This window comes from Rhincodon typus, chromosome 7, assembly GCF_021869965.1.
Source record: "Rhincodon typus isolate 14 chromosome 7, sRhiTyp1.1, whole genome shotgun sequence".
Taxonomy (NCBI): domain Eukaryota; kingdom Metazoa; phylum Chordata; class Chondrichthyes; order Orectolobiformes; family Rhincodontidae; genus Rhincodon; species Rhincodon typus.
In genome coordinates this window covers 43544841-43568406 of record NC_063338.1, presented here as the reverse complement: position 1 = coordinate 43568406, position 23566 = coordinate 43544841, and the positions used below count along the sequence as shown (strand labels likewise).

At 41.5% G+C, this 23566-nt stretch overlaps 2 protein-coding genes across 4 annotated transcripts in view; one reads left to right on the top strand and one right to left on the bottom strand.

Annotated features, from left to right (window-relative positions):
• The window catches only part of cir1 (corepressor interacting with RBPJ, CIR1), a 45823-nt gene extending 43459 nt beyond the window's left edge, over positions 1-2364 (bottom strand). Inside the window, exon 1 of the mRNA XM_048599439.1 lies at positions 2057-2364. Within this exon, the coding sequence (XP_048455396.1) occupies positions 2057-2128 (72 nt within the window). The 5' untranslated portion in view covers positions 2129-2364. The remainder of the gene's footprint in view (positions 1-2056) is intronic.
• The window catches only part of scrn3 (secernin 3), a 34016-nt gene continuing 12075 nt past the window's right edge, over positions 1626-23566 (top strand). The window contains exons 1-5 of one of the 3 annotated variants that reach the window (XM_048599441.1): positions 1626-1645; positions 3107-3281; positions 6646-6827; positions 14496-14695; positions 17810-18022. In XM_048599441.1, the coding sequence (XP_048455398.1) occupies positions 3108-3281; positions 6646-6827; positions 14496-14695; positions 17810-18022 (769 nt within the window). In that variant the 5' untranslated portion in view covers positions 1626-1645; position 3107. Of the gene's footprint in view, positions 1646-2364; positions 2624-3106; positions 3282-6645; positions 6828-14495; positions 14696-17809; positions 18023-23566 lie in introns of those variants that run through there. The other 2 variants (XM_020519384.2, XM_048599440.1) reach the window with 2 other exon arrangements.

Genomic DNA, 23566 nt, shown 5'->3' with positions numbered 1-23566 from the left:
ATGGCAGTGGCAGAGTCAAGTTTGGGCTGGTGCAGTATGTGGTGGCATCTGTCATAGGCGAGGTCCAGTGAGGACTCATAGTGGCGAGGGGATCAGTGGAGATGAGACGACGCCAGAGTGGTAACTTTTGTTCCAGTGGCAGCAGCACAGTAAAGGGACTTGTGCCTGGCCACCAGACCCATGACTGAGCACTTAACAAGAACGACTATAAAGGTGAACACTTTTTCTTTATTTTTGGCATTTATATTCTATGTTTTGATCTATTTTTCTGTGTTTTAAGATGGCACTGGAGTGGCGACACTATGCAGCACTTTTTACTGTATTTTGTAACAAATACAAAAATAATAAATAAATCAAAATCAAATCATTATGGTCACCAATAGTACCTTATCTTGCAGTTCCAGCTTCTCTTTCCTTCCCCAACTCCCACTCCATTTTCTTCATATTTACAGTTTAAATAAAACCCTTCTTCAAGTAAAAGTCATAGGCAGTAGACATCAGGGTATCAGTTGATTTGAGATGGGACTTCTGGCCTCACTGGGGAGGAAGTCCTGTCTCCCAAGAGCAGTGGCCACTGTTGTATCCGATAAAGAGATGGAGTCCACATTAAAAGGAAGGTCAGGATCCTGCCAGAGACACATTGGCAGACAGAGGGTGTCTGGTGACTGATTTTGAGAGGACTTGGGGAAAAATGGTGGTGGAAACTTGGGATGAGTTTTGCAAAGGGGCTTCCGATGGTGAAGTGAAAGCAGGTCACAGGTTTGTAAGGTGCTATCAATTAACCCTTGTCAAGTTACTGCAGAACATCTTATACATTGTACACATTATTGCCAATTTGCATCAACACTGGAGACAGTGAATGTTTAAGATGGTGGGGGTCGGAATGCCAATAACGGAGAGTGCTTTGTCCTGGACGGTGTTGAGCTTCTTGGGTGTTGTTGGAGGTATATTCATCCAGGCAAGGTGTTCCATCAGTCTGATATCTATTTTGAAGACTGGTGGACATGCTTTGGGAAGTCAGGAAATGAATAACTTGCTCTGAAATTCCTATCCTTTGACCTGCTCTGGTAGCCACAGTATTCATACGGCTAATCTAGTCAAGTTTATAATCAACTGTGATACCCAGAATGTTACTGCTGGTGATTCAAATGATGGTATTGTCATTGAGTTCAAAGAGAGACAGTTAGATTCATCCTTGTGTGGCATAAATGTTCCTTGCTACATCTGCCCAAATAACTCCTCAGGTGCAGTTGTGAACCATATTCAGATTTTTTCCATGTTTGCTATTCAGAAAATTCCATCCTACTTCTACCTCAGAAGACATTGGTCAACTGTAGCATTGACATTTCTAAAGTCACTGACTGATTTGATGCATGTTATGTGTTCATCTGTATGATATCAATTATTGATGATTAAATGTTATGTTTGTTAAGAATACCAAGTGTGAGAAAGATACCAGGGAAGGCCATTACACGAAGGACAGTTAGTGTCCCCAACAGCAACAATATGAGCCCACTATGCATGCTGTTTTTCCCACTTACCCCCCAATCCCCCCTAAGCCCTCCCGGCCTCTGAAGGCCGATCACCCTGTTCTCCATGTCCTGGAGGGAGGCTGTCACCCTATCTGCCCGTGTGGGGATTGAGGGTAGGTGTGGTTATCATGGGGATTGCAAGTGGGGGTTATCACTCTGTCCACCTTCTCTCCTCTTGTAGATAGCAAGAACTGCCGATGCTGGAGTCAGAGACAACACAGTGTGAAGCTGGACGAACACATCAGGCCAGGCAGCACCAGAGGAGCAGGAAAGTTGACGTTTCGGGTCGGGAGAAGGGTCCAACATCATCCCTGTGTGGGGAGGGCAAGTGGGGGTTGGTTACGGGAGAAGGGTCCAGACCTGAACCGTCAGCTTTCCTGCTCCTCTGGTGCGGCCTGGTCTGCTGTGTTCCTCCAGCTCCGCACTCTGTTATATCTCTTGTCTCCTTTTTAACCCCGCCTCCCCCAAACCCCAACCGCCACCTCCCGACCCGTCTTTGCAGCAAACCCCGAGCCGCCGCTCACCTTCTTGATGTTGGATTTGGAGGCCGGGTGGAAATCCTTTTTACACATGAAGTTGGCGAACGACTTCCCCATGTTGCCGGGTCGGCGGGTTGGGGCCCCGGGAACACAGACAGAACGGGCGGGTCAGGCGAGGCCTGTTGTTAGCCCAGGGCCTCGGGGCCGCAGTGACCGCTCTCCGGGCAGCACCGCGCTGACACCCACCCAGTGTCACCGGAAAGCGGTTCTCGTTGACAAACCGGGATTGTGGGGGTCCGTGACAAGTGACGGCCCCGCCGATTCCTCAAATACAAAAATGTTGTTAAAAGTGGAATTAAAATGCCCCGGAAGTGATAAAGGGACGGCCCAACAATGACGTTGGGGGAGAAACAAATAAAAAAAACACCCAGATTCAGTTTCATTTTCCGGAGAGTTTATACCTGAGAAGGTGTGATCATATTCGTGTCCGGGAGTCAGTGTAAACTGAGGGAGTATTAGAAACACTAACTTTCAGACAAAATACTAATCCAGGGCCCTCGCCAGGGAAAGCTGCTGTTAATATATGTGTATATATATTTATATAAAATCTAAGTACGTATTATCAAATGTCAAGATTCAGTTTCCCTGGTGAATTCTGTTTTGATTATGAGAAGATAGAGTGACATTGGGCATTGGGATTGAGTCTGTTCCGCCAAGGCCAGTCCTGGTGCTGGAGTTCTGTTCGTGGTATTCAGTTATAATTCAGTCGTTATTATCGCTGCGCGGGATGCTCACTTTGAATCAGAAAGTAACTTGTGATTCCAGTGACCACCCAAATAAAGTCCAGGGCTTGTGAAAACTGCAAGAAGCTGGACAAACTGTCCTCCTGGTGATGATTTCATTCTAAAGTTTTAACTCCTGTTGAGTGTTCCCCTGCACTAAATTTTTGCAGTTAGTATTGGGAATTTCTACAGCAGCGATGTGAAATTGACTCCGTTTTGTTGTAAGAGGTTTTATGGAAGTGAAACCTTCAGAAGGAATTTTTGTTTTGCATGAATAGTACTTCAGCTTTTGTTTTGTAATTCATTTCCACAGTATGGCTTTGAGAAAAGGATATCCTCCAAGGTCTTGTGACACGTTTGTGGCTTTACCTCCGGCAACAGTTGACAACCAGATTATTTTTGGAAAAAATTCAGACAGGCCTTCGGATGAAGTCCAGGAAGTTGTATTCTTTCCTAGGGCAAACTATCAACCAGGAGATCAGGTTGAGGTGAGACATTTCTATCCCTTTTGATCAGAAATTCGTTAAGTCATACTAACCCAAATTTTAAAACGTACGTGATTCATATAGTTATAGAAGAGTTCCAGAGTTCTTTTTGGAAGTAGTTGTCTTACACTCAGCTTTCCAACAGCCAGCTCATATTTATCAGGAATGTTTTCTCTGTGTTATACTCTTAGCAGAACCATAGTATTGATCATGTATGTTTTTTAAAATTTATATTTCACTATATATTTTTATAAATAAACAAACGAACAAGGAACAAGAATAGGGCACTCAGCCCTTTGAGCAGCTCCACTATTCGTTGAGGTCATGGCTGATCTGATTGTAACTTCAACTCTTCATTCCTCCATATCTCTGATATTTCATCCCCTTAGTAATCATAGAGTATCTCTACCTTTGCCTTAAAAATAATAATGGGTTGTGCATCAAATGCCTTTTGAGGAAGGTAATTCCAAAGACACTTTGAGAGGAAAAAAGTTTCTTCATTTCTGTCTTAAATGGGCAACTCTTCATTTTTTAAACTATGACCCCCAGTTCTATATTCTGCCACAAGAGGAAACATCCTTTTGACATCCACCTGGTCAAGACTGCTCAGGATCTTCTATGTTTCGATTAAGCCACCTCTGACTGTTCTAAATTCCAAATGATACAGGCCTAGCCTCTCTCGAGCTTTTTCTGAAAAGGCAGTCTGCTCATTCCAGATATTAGTCTCGTAAATCTTCTCCGTTGTTCTGTAAGTATGGTGATGAGTACTGTACACCGTACTCCAGATGTGGTCTCACAATTGCCCTGCATAACTGAAGCGCAGCGTCCCTACTCTTGCACTGAATTTCCCTCAGAATAAAACGTAGCATTCTATTAGCTTTCCTGATTACTTGCCATACCTGCATATGAGTCATTAGCAATTTATGCACTTGAACATTCAGATATCTCTGCGTCTCAGAGCTCTGCAACCTCACCCCATTTAGAAAAGATGCTAAAGCCTCGGAATGTACAGGACTAGAAAATACAATGTAGTCTATCTGAGTGTTCCCAAAACCTATTTCCTTTCAAATTGGCTACTTCCTAAAATATATGTTTAGTTTTGTTCAAACTGCCTTCCTTAGTGGCCTAGTTTATATGCCTATCATTGTCTGTGTACACACCATTTGTGCTAAACCTTTGCATCTTTCCTGTCCTAAGCTCTCCCCTAAGTTCAAGATCATATATCTAGTTCTAGGATATATAATCATGACGATCACAGAGCTGAATTAATCAACTCGCTCACATGTACTACAAAAGATCTGGCACCTCAAAACTGGGCACCCTTGAGACTCTGTAGGGTGATCAGCAGCAGAGTTATATTCAATCACAATCTGTAATCTCATGACCTGCCATATCACTCACTCTGTGATAGCCATCAAGTGAGGGTACCAACTAAAGTTCAGTGAGGAGTGTAGAAAAACAGCATCAAGTTTGCATAAAAATCAGATGCCAACCTAGTGAAGCAGCAACACTGCACATTGACCAAGATATCCCAAGATCAACAGATCAGATCAATGCACTGCAGTCATAAATAATATCTAGCTGGAGGAGCAAGTATCATAAATATCTTATCCTTAATGATGGTGGATCCCCATCAAATACAATACAAAAGCCAAGGCCACAGCAATTTCAACTATGTTTAGTCAGAGGTGTCCAGTGAATGATCCATCTTGGCCTCTTCTGAGGTCCCCATTATCGTCAGTGGGAATCAGGAGGAAACTCTATTGGTTGGGGGCAAGGTTGGGACAAAGAATGATGTTTGTGGTTGTTGAATTATGATAGTCTCAGGACAAGGTTTTTGTGAGGTCTGTGCTCTAGGCCATCCATAGCTGCTTTGTCAGTGACCCACCATCCATTGGCCTCATGCCCTCCACCAGATTTTTGAAATGACCGGACATCTGGTTTCAACTCCAAAATGGAGATCCTCCAAGAGTCACAACTTTTCGGATAACCTGTGAGCCACATGTCTGAACAACATCAGCCAGATCTATGGATATAGCAAGGATATCTACCCCTGCAGTGAAGTGGGCAAAGGTGGGATTACTACATACAGGCTTGCTCTCCCACATCTTGTTCCAGAGCCATAAGAATCCTGCAGAATGGAAATGGGAGCAGAATCCCAGAATTTGGGTCTTGTTCAATATTTCTTTTAAATCCTGCCCACCCCTGATCCAATATGCATGAAAATCAGGGCCTTTGAATTTCATATTCCTCGGAGTCACAGTTCTCTGTGTGGCATCAGAAGCAATATAGAATTAACTGCCGTCGATGGCTTTTAAAAAGTTATAATGATGAATGCCTTAACACCAACATGAGACCTCAAATTTACTTAAAAGTTGTACATCAATAGTTCCAAGTTGGATGGCAGCATTTATTTGCTTTCAACCCATTCTATGATATCTTTCACCCTAGTACTAGAAAATCAACATTGTAACTCTGAGTCATAACTGCAACAAAAGGAAACACATTTACTGATTGTGGAATTTACTTATGCCTACTCTCCTACCTTGTAGTCTGTCTGTGTTTTATTCCTCTTCCTTGGTTTGTGGTTTTGCATGGTTAATAGTGTAGAAATGCATATCAGTTCCAACATGAAACATGTAATTTACACCAACCAGTTTATTTCAGCAATTACATTCCACATGAGAAATGTTGCTCAGGACCATCTTTAACTGAGTTGCTGACATTGTATCTTATACTGGTTCAATACTAATCATGTATTGGATAGAATTAGTAACTTGAGAGTTCTCTACATTTGAGAGTCCTGCATCTCTGTGCTGTCTCTATATATAGTCACACATTTATCTCTTTTTGACATTACTCCTATGTCCTAAATTGAATAACATTCCCAAGATTGACTTGGAATTTTCTAAATTTTTTTCCAAAAATGACAATACAGGGATAATGAGTATTGAGCGACTCCAGTGTGAGATTTATTTAACCGTATGGAGCAATAGAGTAACAGACAGGAGTCTTATTTTCTTTAATGAGTGGAGACTAATTTTTCAATATTTACACAAAATATTATTAGAGCTACTGGGATCCATGATTGTCTGATCTTGCATTGCACAAACATCTCAAAGTTTCTCTGCATTGTTTTTTTTTTTGTGTCTATCCTTAAAAGTGGCTATGTTAGCCTGGCTGGCCCTTGTACAAAGCTCTCTTAAGAATTAAACTTCTCTAGATTAATTTAGGCAAATATTTTAATAAAATGTTTTTTAAATAAAGCTATCAGAAAATAACATCATTCATCAGTTATTTAGTCTATTTGATATGGTCATGCTGTGAGAAGATATCACAAATTAAGATAATTTCATTTACATTCTAGTGCACATACATAAAGATTGAACAAGTTGGAAAGACACATGCTGTTGTTCTTAGCCGTCCATCTTGGTTATGGGGCGCTGAAATGGGAGCAAATGAACACGGAGTATGCATTGGCAATGAAGCAGTCTGGGGAAAAGAAAAACCCAATGACAAAGAAGCCCTTCTGGGCATGGATTTAGTCAGGTTTGTCTTATTTTATTTTTACAATGGATTCACTGATACCTTTTAAGGTAGCTGCAATAATATATTTCCTGCAATAATTTCCTGTTGCTGCCTGTAATACTTCTATCTTGCAGAAGGGTTTGCATTATTCGTTCACCTTGCTCCCTACAAGTTGGTGTTCCTAGCTGAATTTGATGCTGTTGGTTACTGCAGTTCTTACAACTATGTCTCCAAGGTAGTGGCTTTTTGCTACTATTCTCCAGAACATCTGCCACTTTAGGGTTCCTGGTGTTGACTCAAACTTGGTGCTTCCTCCTTGTTCCCTGTTTGTGATCTAGTGCAACTTCAGTTGCTAAGAGTGACAAAATCCATGTTGTCAATCTCTGTGCAATTTTTGACGGTAGTGCCAAAACGATTGTGCCAACCTGGACTCAGCAATGTGAGTGTGGGGAGAGACTAATCGGGGAGATGAGGAGAATTGTTCAGAGTTATGCATCCTGAATAAAACTGAATTTTTGGTGCAATTTGGGGCAGAATGTACATAATGGTGGATATATCAAATATCACCAGATCAATTTGTGATCCATGCAAAGTATTTTTATGTCAGGATGTTTGTGTATTTGTTTGGAGATCTAGTTATGGTAACTTGAGTTCAATGTTTCTATTTCCCTGACTCACTGTTCTCAACGCAGATAAATCGCTCCCATAAATCATCCAACTCTCCTAATGAAGTGAGACCTCTATTATAAATACCATGGATTATGTCATCATGTTATGCCATGGGACTAATAATTATTGAAATTGTAGAATGAGCATTTCAGGTAACATTGTTTTGCTGTCTTGTGCGTAAGGTGGTAAATACTGTACTTTCAGATCAATATGCCTTGTCAGTTGTAACTCTTAAAACTAATTTATTTGCAATTGATAAAACAAATTAATAAATTACAGCACAAGACTGGTATTATAACTATATTTAACCTGTATTTGGTTTTAAAATGTTCTCTTTAGAAGTTTTCTTCCATGCGTTCAGTAATCCATGAGTCTTTGGAAGGAGCAATTATCTGAGATGTATTGAATGGCATTGTCTTTGGTAGCTCCCAAAAACTATTCCCTAGGCACTGACTTAGCACGGATAAAGGATTGGTTAGCAACAAGAAGCAGAGAGTGGGGATGAATGGGTCTTTTTCAGGTTGGCAAGCTGTGACTAGTGGAGTGCCTTAGGGATCAGTGCTATATCCTCAACTATTTACAATTCAAATCAATTATTTCAATGAAGAGACTGAATGAGTGGTAGCTAAATTTGCTAATGACACTAAGATAGAAAGGAATGTAAGTTGTCAAGAGGAAATAGAGAGTCCATAACAGGATACAGACAGGTTAAATGATGTACATTTGGCAGATGAGATTAACTTGGGTAAATCTGAATTTGTTCTTTTTAGCTGGAAGAATATGAAAGCAGTACATTACGTAAATAGTGAGACATTGATGAACTTGGGCATACAGAGGGATCTGGATGTCCTGGTACATGACCAATAAAGTTAGTGTGCAGTATAGCAAGTGACTAGGAAGGCAAATTGAATGTTGCTGCTTATTGCAGAGGAGATGGAATATAAAAGCAGGGAAGCTTTTTTTCCTGCAGCTATGTAGGTTGTTGCTGAGACTGCACCTAGAGTATTGTGCACAATTTTTATCTCCTAATTTGGAATAAGATATCATTGCCTTAGAAGCAGTTCAGAGAAGGTTCACTCAACTCATCCCTGGAATAAAGGACTTTACTTATGAAGAAAGGTTGAACAGTTTAGGCCAATACCCATTGGAGTTTGGACGAATGAAAGTTGATTTTATTTTTTTGAAATGTATAAATTCTTAGGAGGAGATAGGGTGAATAGCTAGATGATGTTTCCACTTTTGGGGCAGACTAACTAGGTGATGTAGTTTAAGAACAAGAGGTCTTACTTTTAAGCCAGAGTTGAGCAATTTTGATTTCCTCTGAGGTTGTTAGGATGTGGAGTTCTCTTCCTCTGAAGGAGGGAGCTGCGTGTTTTGTAGGTGTATTCAAGGCTGAATTTGATAGATTTTTGATCAATAAGGGCATTGATTGTTACGAGTGCAGACAAGAAAGTGGTTATAAGACCATAACCAAATCAGCTATGATTTTATTGAATGGTGGACCCAGTTCCAGGGACCAAATGGCCTATAACTTCTTCTAAAGCTTATGTTCCTATGACCCCATTTGCTGAAAGAAATAAATCAAACTGTAATTGATGTTTAAAAAAAACTCTTTCCCTACTATTCCTTAGGAATGGAAATCTGTCTTCCTTGCCCACTCTGACTTACATGTGACTCCAGACCCACCCAATGTGATTGATTCTTAACCACTTTCAGGGTCATTTAAGAAGGGCAAAAAATGCATGGCTTGCCAGTGACATGCAAATCCAATGAAAAAAGAAAGGGGAAAAAAGCAACATTTTGCCGATCTGTAAATCTGAAACAAAAGCAAAAAGTGCTGGAGAAATCTCCAGTTTGGCAGTAACTATAGGCCAGGTAATTACAGACTAGTCAGTCTGATGTCAGTGGTGGGGAAATTATTAGAAAAAACTCTGAGGGACTGACTGGATTAATCACACTTTAAAGGCAGGGATTGATCATGGATTTGTTGGAGGGAGATCCTGACTGACTCATTTAATTGAGTTTTTTGAAAAGGTGACTAAATTGATGAGGATAATGCAATTGGTGTGGCTTACATAGACTTCAATAAGGCCTTTGACATAGTCTCACGTGGAAAGCTGGTCCAAAGAGTAAGGGCCCATGGGATCCAAGGCAAGTTGGCAAACCAGATCCAAAACTGGCCTGCAATAAAAGGCAAAAGGTGATGATGAAGAGTTGTTTTTGTGATTGGAAGTCTGTGACCAGCGCATACCACAGGGATTGGTGCTGGGTCCCTTGCTGTTTGTTATATACATTAACGATTTGGATGTGAATGCAGAAGGTAAAATTAGTAAGTTTACAAATGACATGAAAAATGATGGTGTTGATGATAGTGAGGAGGATGGTCTTGGGATTCTATCTGATATTGATCAGCTGGTAAATTGGGTAGAGCAGTGACAGATGGAATTTAATCCCAATAAGTGTGAGATGATGCATTTTGAGAGGTCTAATAAGGGAAGGGCAAACACAATGAATGGTAGGTTCCTAGGGAGTACTGAGGAACAAAAAGAACCTGGTGTACAGGTCCATAGATCCCTGAAGGTGTCAGCAGAGGTAGACAGGGTGTTGAAGAAGGTCTACGGGGTGATATCTTCATTAGCTAAGGCATGGAAGAGAGGAGCAATGAAGTCTTGTTGCAACATTATAAAACATTGGGTAGGCCACAGATGGAATACTGTGTGCAGTATTCTGATTGCCACGCTATTGGAAGGATATGGTTGCACTGGAGAGGGTGCAGGGAAGTTCACCATGGTGTTGCCTAGGTTGAAAAGTCTGTTATGAGGAGACACTGGATAAGTTGGGTTTGTCTTCCTTGGAGCAGAGGGGGAAAATCTGACTGAGGTATACAAAATTATGAGAGGCAAAGACAGGGTGGATTGTGAGAATCTTTTTCCAATAGCAGACGTGTCTAAGACTAGAGGGCATAAGTTTAAGGTGAGGAGTAAGTGTTTTACAGGGGACCTGAGGAAAGCCTTTTTCACCCAGAGGGTGGTGGATATATAGAACACACTGCCAGAGAAGGTGGTGGTGGCAGGTACTCTCTCAACATTTAAGAAGCATCTGGATGAGCACTTAGCCTGCCATGTACATGGCAGACTATGAACCAAATGCAGGTAAGTGCAGTGTCGTTTGGTGTTTGTTGATCAGTTTAGATAGGTGGGCCGCAAGGTCTGTTTCTATGCTGTATGACTCTATGACAAACTATGGAGAGAGAAAGTGTCAACATTTCAAGTTGAATATGACTGCAGAACTGAAGAGAATTTTATATTGTTGGGAGGGGGAGGGTAGATGAAAAAGGAAGGAATGGGGTAGGAAAGAGAACAGGAGAGAATATGTAACAATGAGTCACGGGACAGAAGGCAGAGGAAGTGGTAGTCATTTGAAGAAACATTACATTGGTGAAAGTCAGTGTTAATAGCATGAAAATGAGCAGCTTTGTTTGAAAGCAAAAATAGGAAAAACAAAATGCACACATGACCCCTACAAAAAAAAATCAAATTGAAAGACAGAACTTATGGTATGAAGTTGTTGAAATTGATGTTGAAGCTGTAACATGTTTAATTGTAGAATCTGGTGCTGTTTCCAAGCTTGTGTTAAACTTCACTGGAACGTTGAAGCAGGCTGAGGGGAGAAATGTGAATGAGGAATGGTGAATTAAGGTGGCAAGCAACTGGAAGAACGGCATATATCACACAGCGTGGAGCTGGAGGAACACAGCAGGCCAGGGAGCATCAGAGGAGCAGGAAAGTTGACGTTTCGGCTCGGGACCCTTCTTCAGAAATGGGGAGGGGGAAGGGAACTCAGAAATAATTAGAGAGAGGAGGGGTGGGGCTGTGGAAGGTAGGTGGGATGGTGATAGATGAGTGCAGGTAGGGAGTGGTGGGGATTGGTCAGTGAGGTGGGAGGAACGGATAGGTGAGAGAGAAGATGGACAGGTTGTGTCAGGTCAAGGAGGTGGGGATGAGAGGGAGGGTTGGTCATGGGATGAGGCGGGGGGTGGGGAGCTTTTGAAACTGGTAAAATCCATGTTTAGGCCATTGGGCCATAGGCCTTCAAGGCAGAATGTGAGGTGTTGCTCCTCCAGTTTACGGGTGGTGTCATTGTGGCGCTGGAGGAGGCCCAGGATAGCCATGTCACCCAGAGAGTGGGAGGGGGAGTTAAAATGGTTCATGACCAGAAGGTGTTGTCGTTTGTCATAGAGTGCAAATGCTCTACAAAACGGTCTCCGAGTGTCTGCTTGATCTCGCTAATGTAGAGGAGGCCATATCGGTAGCAGCGAATGCAGTAGACCACGTTGACGGATGTGCAGGTGAACCCCTGTCTAATGGGAAAGGTTTGTTTTGTGCCTTGAATGGAGGTGAGGGGAGAGGGGTAGGGGCAGATGTAGCACTTCCTGTGGATGCAGGGAAAGGTGCCTGGTGTGGTGGAAAGGTGGGGAGTGTGGAGTGGATGAGGGAGTCGCGGAGAGAGCGGTCCCTATGAAAGGCAGACAGGGGTTGGGGGGGAATATCTCTTTGGTTGTGGTACGGATTGTGGTAGTGAAAGTGGCGGAGAATGATATGCTGGATGTGGAGGTTGGTGGGGTGATATGTGAGGACTGACCTTTACATAGCCAAGGCCAGACGCCAACTCTGTGACTCCTCCTCCTACTGCCTCCTTGATCATGACCCCCACTCCTGACACTAAAACATCATCTCTCAAACCATTCACAACCTCATCACCTCAGGTGACCTCCCACCCACAGCCTCCAACCTCAGTGTTCCCCATCCCTGTTGGAGGTGGCCCAGGATGAACATGTCACTCCGTGGGTGATATATCCATCCTTGTTCTCCTCCAGTGTCACAATGATGCCACCTGCAACCTGGAGGAGCAGCACCTCATATTCCGCCTTAGGAGCTTACAGCCCAATGGTAAAAATGTGGATTTTACCAATTTCAAAATCTCCCCACCCTTGGTCTCATCCCATGACCAACTCACTGTGTTATCTCTGATTCCAGTATCTGCAGTTCTTACTATCTCTGGAAGAACAGCATCATGGTTATGGATTGAACAGAGGAGTTCTGCAAACACACGTTAATCTATGTTTGGTCTACTAAATGTAGAGGAGACTTCATTATGAATAGCGAATGCAAAACACTAAATTGAAAGAATTACCCTTAAACCAGTGCTTCACTTGGATCGCGTGTCTGGGGCTTTAGACATCAGGCGAGAGGTGATAGGGCAGGTGTTTCACCTCTTGTGATTGCAGTTGTTATGACTCTGGCAGGAGAGGTGCACTGGAAATCAAATTCCACTATTCCATAAGCCATAATAAAAGCGTTAAGTGTCTTATTCAGTCACCAAAGTGGCCAATTTGTTTCTCTTTATTACTGTTAACTAGTACAAAGGAGACTTTCACCAGGCTTTTAAATAAACTCAAAAATAACATATTTACTACAGGTAAACTTATTCTTCAAATGAACAGCTAACAGGTTATCAACTAATCTACTATGTGAATAAAAGTATATCACCCTTAATCCAAAACACATGCACAGCCATATACAGACAAGACAATGACACACATGTCTTTGCAGGTGGGAAAAATAGGCAAAAAGCAAAATAAATTACCTCTGTAGTAGGTCAAGGAGCAAATTCAGATGCCAAGAATGGGTTGACTCCCTATAGTTATTTTGAATTATTGTTGATAAGGTCCAAAAGCTGACCATGCAGAATAATATAAAATGCTCAGACTTGATTTCAGATTCAGCTGAGAATCAGTTAGGAGTCCTGATATTGAAATTTCATTTTTTTCCAAACTATTTCACAGAAAGATATGGAGAGTGCCGCATTAATCTCTGAGCTCCAATTGTTACTTACTGATAGAGAAAGTGTACTGCATCCATGTGAACCTTCAGCAATTGCCCATGGCAACATGGATTCGTTAGGGATTTCCAGTGCTACTTCTTAGCTGCTTACTACTCCTAGAACATCTCCCTGAGTTCCAAAGGCACCGATCCATCTAACTGTTCTTGACTTCCCATCGAATCCTCTACACAAAATCTGTGTGGTTCAGTTGCCTTCCCAGCAATCCAGATAACTGCAGCACTCCAAAGATGGTATCTGCTTCTGTCTCTCATTCTCAGTCACCGATGGTCTCAGCTGCCAGTAATCTTTGAATTCATCTTTAGTAACGTTCAAACTGCCCTGAGTGACCTGTTGACCGCTTTTCAAAAAATCTTGCCCTCTTTCTGGGCAGACTTGCATGTAACAAATATTTTGAAACAGTTAAATGTACCACCTTTGGAAACAATGCACCTTGAATGTAATGTTCTCGCAGCTTCCAGACAAATTGCATACCATAAGTAAAGAATTCCATCAAACTAGGTGTTGATTATTCTCCAATAAAGTGTCTTGGAATGTTTTACTAGATGCTGTTCTTTGTTATTTGTGAGCGACAATTCCAATTTCAACCTCAAGGAATTCAGCAGGTACTACAGTAAACTAAGTTAAACTAAAGGTATTAATGTATTTCAGATCCAAAGGCTTCTGAATAAAGGACTATTACTTAATGTTTCAAAGGCATAATGGTAGAACATACTGTTCTTGCATTCTTTGCTCATTTCGAAAAACTTTGTATGCTTAGAATTTGGTTGGTGTCCAGAAATTTGTATCTTGACAAATTTGTGATCAAACAAACTGATTTGTCAGGGCTTCTGTCTCCATTCTGAGTTTTGTAGAGAAAGATTGCTTCTGTTTTAATTCTCTATTTATTTTAGAGAAGTTATGGCATAAAATATAAAAAATTGTCATTTAGCATAAGTACTTTGTGTATTATTTTTACACATTTAAAATTTTAAGACATTTTGTATTAGAGTATCCATACATCACATTATATTGTTGACATATTTGAATCTTAGATATTGCTATGATATGTTACTAAATACTTAATTTAACTTGTGCAAATTACATATACTTATATTTGAATTATGTACATTTTTATAGACTTGGTCTTGAACGATCGCAATCAGCTGAGGAAGCAGTTGATGTTCTTGCTGGTCTGCTCGAGGAATATGGTCAGGGTGGAAATTGTATGGAAGATGAAGTTATATTTACATATCACAACAGTTTTCTGATTGCTGACAAGAAGGAAGCCTGGGTTTTGGAGACTGTTGGTAAACATTGGGCCGCAGAAAAAGTTGAAGGTTAGTAGAGACACATTATCAGTCTGATAATAATAAGCATTTGCCTTTTAAAGTTTAAAGACTTGAGATAGCTGCAGTTGTTGATTAGTTTCTGGTAATCTTTATTGTCACTTGCTTTAAGGATGACTTAAATGATTTGCATCAGAACTTTCAGAATAAAATAATCTTCTTAAAAATTACTTTAGAGGGACAACAAAAGTATCTTGCTAAGAGCCATTAAATAACAAAATTCTTAACACAAAATGTGAAATATACAAAAGCAAAATACTGCAGATGCTAGAAATCTGAAATAAAAAGAGAAAAACACAGCAGTTCAGGGAGCATCTTTTAGAATTTTATAGGTTTCTGTGAGATCCCCATTCATTCTTCTAAACTCCAGTGAATATAGTCCTTACTGATCCAGTCTCTCTTCGTCAGTCTAGTTATCCTTCATTGCACTCCCTCAAATAGCCAGAACATCCTTTTTCAGATAAGGAGACTAAAACTGCACACAATATTCCAGACAACAAGGTGCAGGGCTGGATGAACACAGCAGGCCAAGCAGCATCATAGGAGCAGAGAGGCTGACGTTTCGGGCCTCGACCCTTCATCAGAAAAGGGGGAGGGGAAGGGGGTTTTGAAATAAATAGGGAGAGAGTGGGAGGCGGATAGAAGAGGGATAGAGGAGAGGATAGGTGGAGAGGAAACAAACAGGTCGAAGAGGCGGGGATGGGGCCAGGAAAGGTGAGTGTAGGTAGGGAGTTAGGAAGGGGATAGGTCAGTCCAGGGAGGACGGACAGGTCAAGGGGGCGGGATGAGGTTGGTCGGTAGGAGATGGAGGTGCGGCTTGAGGTGGGAGGAGGGGATAGGTGGGAGGAAGAACAGGTTAGGGAGGCAGGGACGAGTTGGACTGGTTTTGGGATGCGGTGGGGGGAGGGGAGATATTCCAGGTTTAGTCTTACCAAGGCCCTGAACAATTGCAGGAAGACATGCCTACTCCTGAACTCGAATCCTCTCGCTTTGAAGAGCTTCATACCTTCTTCACTATCTTCTGTGCCTGTGTGCTTACCCTCAGAGCCTGGTGCACAAGGGCACCCAGGTCTTGTTGCACCTTCCCCTTCCCCAGTCTATCACCATTCAGAAAATATTTTGCCGTGCTGTATTTTCCTAGCAAAGTGGATAACTTCACAGCTATGCACATAAAACGTCATCTGCCAACTATTTGCTCACTCAACATGTCCAAATCACACTGAAGCATCTTTGCATTATTTTCACAGTTCACTCTCCCACCCAGCTTTCTGTCATTCCAAATTTGGAGATATTAGGTAGTTCTGTCATCCAAATCAATAACATACTGTAAATAGCTCAGTTCCAAGCACTGATCCCTGCAGTACTTCCCTAGTCATTAGCTGCCATTCAGAAAAAGGCTTGTATGTTCCTATTCTGTTTCCTGTCCACTGACCAGTTCTGTATCATGTCAGTATACTATCCCAATCTCATGCGCTTTAATTTTGCATGCTTGTATCTTTTGTGGAACCTTATTGAAAGCTTTCTAAAAGTCCAAGTTGTCCACATCCACTGACTCCCACTTAGGGATTCGATTAGTTATATCCTTAAGATGGATTTGTCGAACATGATTTCCCTTTCGTACATCTATGTTGATTCTGTACGATCTGGACACTATTGTCCAGGTGCTTTTCTATTATTTCTTTTCTAACAGACTCTAGCATTTTCCCTGGGACCAAAGTCAAAGTAATCGGTCCATGATTCCGTGATTTTTCTCTATCTGCTTTTTATGTTGCCTTTTATCTGAACAGAATTAAGCTGAAAATGTAATAAGTTTTGAGCAAGTGAAAGGTGCATGGGAAAGGTCCATGATATAGTCTGTGATAACTTAAAAAATCCTAGCCAAAATGTAAAAGCAATTAGCTGCAGAATAGATTTTTCTCTTGATCCTTTCCGTTGGCTTCATAGTTGTTTTGAATCATTGAAGTTCAAATATTAGCTGCTTTTATTTTGGGACTTGAGTTTGCCCTTTGGATATTATTTAGCCTTTAGGGATCTTCCCTCTAAATTGGAGGTTGGCAATGATGTGTCAAAGTATTAGGCACACAGGCATTGCTTTTAAGATTTGAATAACAATTGATTGAAGACTGTTCTTGCCACAGCAATAACTTTTCAGCAAAACATACGAATGAAATGTTTGGTAATTAGGCTGTCAGAGTAAAGGCAATTCAACTGTATTTGATCAGAGTCCGATGATGTACAAACTACTGATTCAGAGATGAATGGCTGGGGACATGGGGGAAGGTCTAGCAGCTAAAAATTGGGCTTCAATTGTCGTATCTCCTCCTCCTTGTCGTCAAACTGACAAAACGAAGTGGGTTTGATACTCGTCCTGTTGCTGCTTGTCCAAAACTGCACTCAAAATTGCTTTTTTCCCAATTGTCAATCGAATCAATTGGCCTGCAAACAATTGCGCAGACATTTTGGAGAGTAACTATGAAGTCTTTCCCTTACATCTGCGCGAGTAGTAATTAACAAGTGTCCGTTTTAGTCTGGTGTAATTTGCACCTTTAATGTTATTATAATATTTTAGCTCATATATTGGTGAGAGTACTTAAGGATTTGGTGGAATATTCAATCATTTGGGAACATGATAGGGAATTTACTTCTCCAGAATTATGCTGCTGCAGAAAATCCCAACCTACATTAAAACAAAGTTTTGTTTCAGATTAAGGTTAATAAAGAGGAGGCAATGGACTGTTAATCCTGACACCAGATAATGTTCTGGGAGCTGGGTTGGAATCCTGCACGGGAAATGGTGGAAATTGAATTCAATTTAAAAAAAATCTGGAATTAACCAAAATCTGGCCTACATGTGACTCCAGACCCACAGCAATGTGGCTGGCTCTTAAGGGCAATAAATTCCATGAAAAAAGTTAGCAAATCTAACTTTGATGATGCTGGCTTTATTGCGAAGTCGTAATAGTAATTAGATGATTACTTTGATTACCAGGTCTACAGTCACAATTATAAAATTGTCATTGGAAAGTAATTTTAACTATGATATGCATTTTTAGATGATCAATATTAATATGCATGATTTGTGTCATTTTTTGTTCTTGTGTGTAGAAGGAGTGCGAAATATTTCCAACCAGCTTTCCATAACAACAAAGATTAATAAAGAGCATCCAGAACTGAGGAGTTATGCAAAAGAGAAAGGCTGGTGGGATGGTAAAACAGAGTTCAATTTCACTGCTGTGTATTCCCATCAAGACACTACTCAAATGAATGAAACTGATAATCGATATTGTGCTGGCCTCCAGCTTCTTAATAAGCATAAAGGTAATGAACAAAAATGAAAAGTAATTTTGAAATTGGTTAATCACATTGATTATTTATTAATATATTCTGTAAGCAATACATCTTTTATAAAATTTGAGAAGGCATGGCTTTTCAGTGCAGGAGCAATGTTTCCAACTAACTTCATTGGCAAACTTTTTGTTTTGTAGCTTATTTTAATACTATAAATTGAGTATTCTCACAGAAGATCAGGATTATCTCGAGAGTCTAACTCATAACAGTGTATGAATTGCTTAGCAGGGCAATGTCATCAGCACAAGCTGGGACAGAGCAATTTATTCTTCCCTCATCTAACAACAGTGTTACTCCTGACCTAGCATCCTCCTGAGTGCATAAGAGTGCTTCCAAAGTAATGTTAAACAGTATAGGAAATTGTGAATCTCCCTGCTTTGCTATGTTGATTTTTATTGAGCTGATGTTTGAATAATTTCCTTCAATGATCGTTGTATTTTTAGTAGAGGTCATTGATTAAACGTTTAAGATTTGGTAAATGTACTCATTGAAACGCCCTACATTCTGTGTCCTATTGTGTTTTTGAGGTCCCTCTTGTTTCTTTTGGCTGTTTGGATGATGTCCTCCAGGATTGCTATGTTTTGGTATAACCTGGGGTTGCTGCTAAAATCCCTTTCTGTTTGGGATTAATACCAACAAGACAGCCATATCTTTTCACCATGATTTTAGTGAATAAGTGAAGTAAGATCGAACCAATTGTAATGGACCTCCAGTTATCTGTGTTTATAAAACTGGCTTTTAGGAATTAAGAGGGAACCTGGGATTGTGTAAAGAGAGATTAGAGTCAGGGAAGTGTGCGGCATCTTCAGAATGGATATCTTGGATGTCATCGAATTTCATTCCATTTGGGTCTGGCATACTCTCGGTGCCCGTCTCTCAGAAGGCAATATTAATTTCTTACTCATCTCTAGGACGTATTAGTTCTCCATCATCTTTCTCTCCTGAATACTTTTGAAAATCTATTTGATAATAACCTTATTATTAGGCACTGATATTTTACAGGTAGTTCTCCTGTAACGCAATAGTTGAATTCTTGTGTGACCTCATGCTATAGACAACCGCGTTATAGAAAATCACCATAGAAAATTGCATTATGGGAGATCACTGTAGAAAATGTTATACCTGTACAGCTGAAAGTTTGTGTTATCCAAACAACGTCCACTATTCATCAATCATGTTACAGCCAATTCGTGTTAACGAAACACGCATTATAGCAGAACTACCTGTAAGTGTGAAATTAGCTTCAAGTGTCTCTTTTGAGAGAGGACACAAGATACAGCAGAAGCCCCTATGATTTGTTTGACTGACTGGCATCTGTCCTTTTTATAAAGTATTTAAGTTTCTCTAACTCTCGCACAGTTCATGGCCCATCGACCTTTAGCATCCTAACCCTTCTTCCCAAGACATCTCTTAGACTTTATTAAGTCATGCTGTTTTGAATTGGGATTTGTGCTGTTCAAGTTGTTTCCAGCTATTAAAGAGGCTTGTGATACGTTTTACAAGCCCTGGCCCCAGTGCTCTGACCTCAGGATTGCCCTTTTTTGTTTTAATAGCTCTTCAGCCTGAAGGAATTGATCATCAATGTCCTAGTGTTTAGAGGTATCAGCTGGCAAATGAATAGTCATTTTCTGTACTTGGATCTTACCCTCCTGCATCTTGGTATCCTCAAGAGGAACCATCTCCAAAGTATCTTACCAGTCTCGTCAGACATCAGTGGCTGGACTATAGTATAGGTATCCTGTAATGCCCGGTATATATCTGAAAATTTACTGAGGTGTCTTCAACGTTAGAATGCTTGAGCTCATTTTATTAATAAATTTGCATCTGGCAAATTGTTGTTCAAACTGGAGAAATAGATGGGTTTCATGCTTCGTCCATTTGTAACCTCCTCTTCCCAGTTTTGATTCATTTCTAACTGCCTCTAAGCACTTTTGATTATAGAGTGTGGTGTTTCTATTGTGTTCATGCTGGCCTAGACCAATTTTTGATATCAGTGTCAATTCGCACATAGAACACTCATAGGTTGCTGATTATTTAACTGGGCCTCTACCATTAGGTTTAGCATGATGACATGTTATTGAATGATATTCACCAGTTTTTTCACACCTAGAGAGTCTGGTTCTTATGTTCTTAATTTGGTGCTTGTTCACCAAATGGTCATGAAAAGTGCCAATTGTTGCTAAGAGTGATTCGCAGAATGTACAGAATAACCGATCGATGGGGTAACTACTCAAAATTTCTCTCACGTCTGTTCGCTCATAAATTGGCTCTATATACACTGTCGCATCTGCTGTTTCTACCCAAACATGTATTAATTTTGTCCACATTTATGTAGTTACTGTTATGGAAGGTCTGCACTTTTGTGATGGTATTATGTGGTGATGGTTGGGCGCCTCCATAACACAAGTTTCTGCACTTACCAGAGCACTTGGTCCTCTGGGCATGACTACATGAAGGAAGTAATATGAAATCCCTGGGACTCGAAAAAAGTCCCTTTTGGTTCCATCTCCCCAGTCTGTGTGGAAATGGATTTCTTGCTAGTCATGGTGGTCTTGCTGGCTGCTATGCGGCATCAACATTTTTTTGTAGTTCGCAGCCACGAACGAAACTGTGGAGAGGTTTTCTCTCTGAGATGCTTCCCATCCGGACTTCCCAACCCTCTATTGGAAACTCTCTGGGTTGACACTCAGCTTTGCTGGGTGTCTGAATCCATGCAGATCAACAGCTGTCTCATGTCTTTTTCTCTTCGTCAGTTTTGGCTTGCTGGCAAAATCGGTGTTGCTGTTTCCGGCAAGGCCGGCAGGGAGGTATAACCGATAACGTGGTAGGCAAAAATGAGTAAAAATATGACAAAGATAACCAGCCAGGCAAGGCTTCCATGTCAGACCTGTCCATAAGAGTCATAGCTATTTCCACCGTAAGTGAATAGCCGTTAGTGCCAAAGGCATACCAGCAAAAATTTCAAATTTCAAGAAATGGTTTGACCAGGCATCTCTGCAATTTGAATGGTTTAAGCAACTTGCTTTTGACAGTGGGTAATGGCACTTGAAACTAGGACCACCAGTGAAAGATTTTGTTAGGTAATTCTCCTTGGAGTTCAAAAACTTCATGATGTATGTAGAGGAGCAACAGTGCAGCAGGGCCCAGACAATCAGCCACTCTGGTTGATAACTATGAAACATCACAAACACCCAAAACCTCAGGTCGGCTTGTCTGGAATCTTTCACAGGGAAGCCAGGCAGAGACAGCAGTAGTGTCTCTGACTGCTAAAAGAAGGGATCTGGATGGGAGACAATGGAAAACGCCCAAGTGTCTCCAATGCAGGAATCCAGGGCATGCTAAGGAAAGTTGTTGATATGACGTCCCACAGAGGTTCAGGCTGCAAGACCAGTGTCTGTAGCGTTAAAGATAGTCACTGTGTGCTTAAAATGACAGCTAACTAGAATAGCTGTCAGTAGTCCGCGTTCAAAGGAACGGTGACCACTGACTATTTTAAACAGCTAGATAAATTAACATTCTCTGACACACCACATATTCACAGAACCTGCTAGTGGAGAAAATGAACACTTCTCTACCTGGAAACAAATTCGGTTTGTGTGTTGATAAAAAGGTTCATTGGAAAAAGTACAACAGTTCTCTGATTATTAAGCTGAACAACCAGGAACAGTACAGACAACTACCTGCTGATCTGATCAAAGAACACACCCGTCAACTGAATGGACTGGTCAAGACTTTTGATCCAGTCCTTCAGAGTACCCTACGCACTCTCATCCCACGTACTTCCGTGTAGGGGACTTCTGCTGCCTTCCAAAGATATACAAAGCCAACACACCTGGACGTCCCATCATATCAGGCAATGGGACCCTGTGTGAGAACCTCCCTGGTTATGTTGAGGGAATCTTAAAACCCATTGTACAGGGAACCCCCAGCTTCTGTAGCAACACTAAGGGTTTCTTACAGAAACTCAGCACCCATGGACCAATTGAACCAGGAACATTCCTCATCACAATGGACATTTCGGAACTCCACACCAGTATCCCCCACACCAACGGAATTGCCACAACAGCCTCAGTACTCAATACCACCAACTGCCAATTTCCAGACACCATCCTATAACTCATCTGCTTCATCCTTGACCAAAATGTCTTCACCTTCGACAACCAGTTCTTCATCCAGACACATGGTACACCCATGGGGACCAGATTTGCCGCACAATTTGCCAACATTTTCATGCACAGGTTCGAACAAGACTTCTTTGCTGCACAGAACCTCCGACCAACGCTATACACCAGATACGTTGACGACATTTTCTTCCTTTGGACTCATGGCGAGGAATCATTGAAACAACACAGCGATATCAACAAGTTTCATCCCACCATCAGACTTACCATGGACTCTTCTTCAGAATCAATCTCATTCTTGGATACAAGCATCTCCATCAGGGATGGACACCTCAATACCCGACTCTACCACAAGCCTACGGATAACCTCACGATGCTGCACTTCTCTAGCTTCTACCCTAAACATGTTAAAACAGCCATCCCCTACGGTCAAGCCCTACGCATACACAGGATCTGTTCAGATGAGGAGGAACGAGATGGACACCTGAAGGTATTGAAGGACGCCCCCATAGGAACAGGATACGATGCTCAACTCATCAATTGCCAGTTCCAGTGTGCCACAGTGAAAAACCGTAATGACCTCCTCAGAAGAAAGACACGAACACAGCTGATAGAGTACCCTTCGTTGTCCAGTACTTCCCGGGAGTGGAGAAACTACACCATGTTCTTTGCAGCCTTCAACACGTTATCAGTGACGATGAGCACCTTGCCAAGACCTTCCCCACGCCTCCACTTCTCACCTTCAAACAACAGCCATGCCTTAAACAGACCATGGTTTGCAGCAAACTACACAGCCTTCAGGACAACATCAGCCACAACACCATACAACCCCTGTCATGGCAACCTCTGTGAGACATGTCAGATCTTCGACATGGACACTATCATCACACATGGGAATACCACCTACAACATGCACAGCAGATATTCATGTGACTCGGCCAACGTTGTCTATCTCATACGCTGTAGGCAAGGATGCCCTGAGGCATGGTAAGTTGGCAAAACCATGCAGACGCTACAACAACGGACAAATGGACACCGCGCAACAATTGCCAGACAGGAATTTTTCCTCCTAGTGGGAGAACACTTCAGTGATCAGGACATTTGGCCTCAGATCTTCGGATAAATGTCCTCCAAGGTGGACTTCGGGATACACAACAACACGGAGTCGCTGAGCAGAGGCTGATAGCCAAGTTCGGTACCCATGAGGATAGTCTCAACTGGGCTGTTGGGTTCATGTCACACTACAGGTGACGCCACCACACTATACACACTCTTTTTCTTTCTTTCTTTCTCTCTTTCTGTCTTTCTCTCTTTCTCTCTTTCTCTCTTTCTCTCTTTCTTTCTCTCTTTCTTTCTTTCTCTCTTTTCTTTCTTTCTCTCTTTCTCTCTTTCT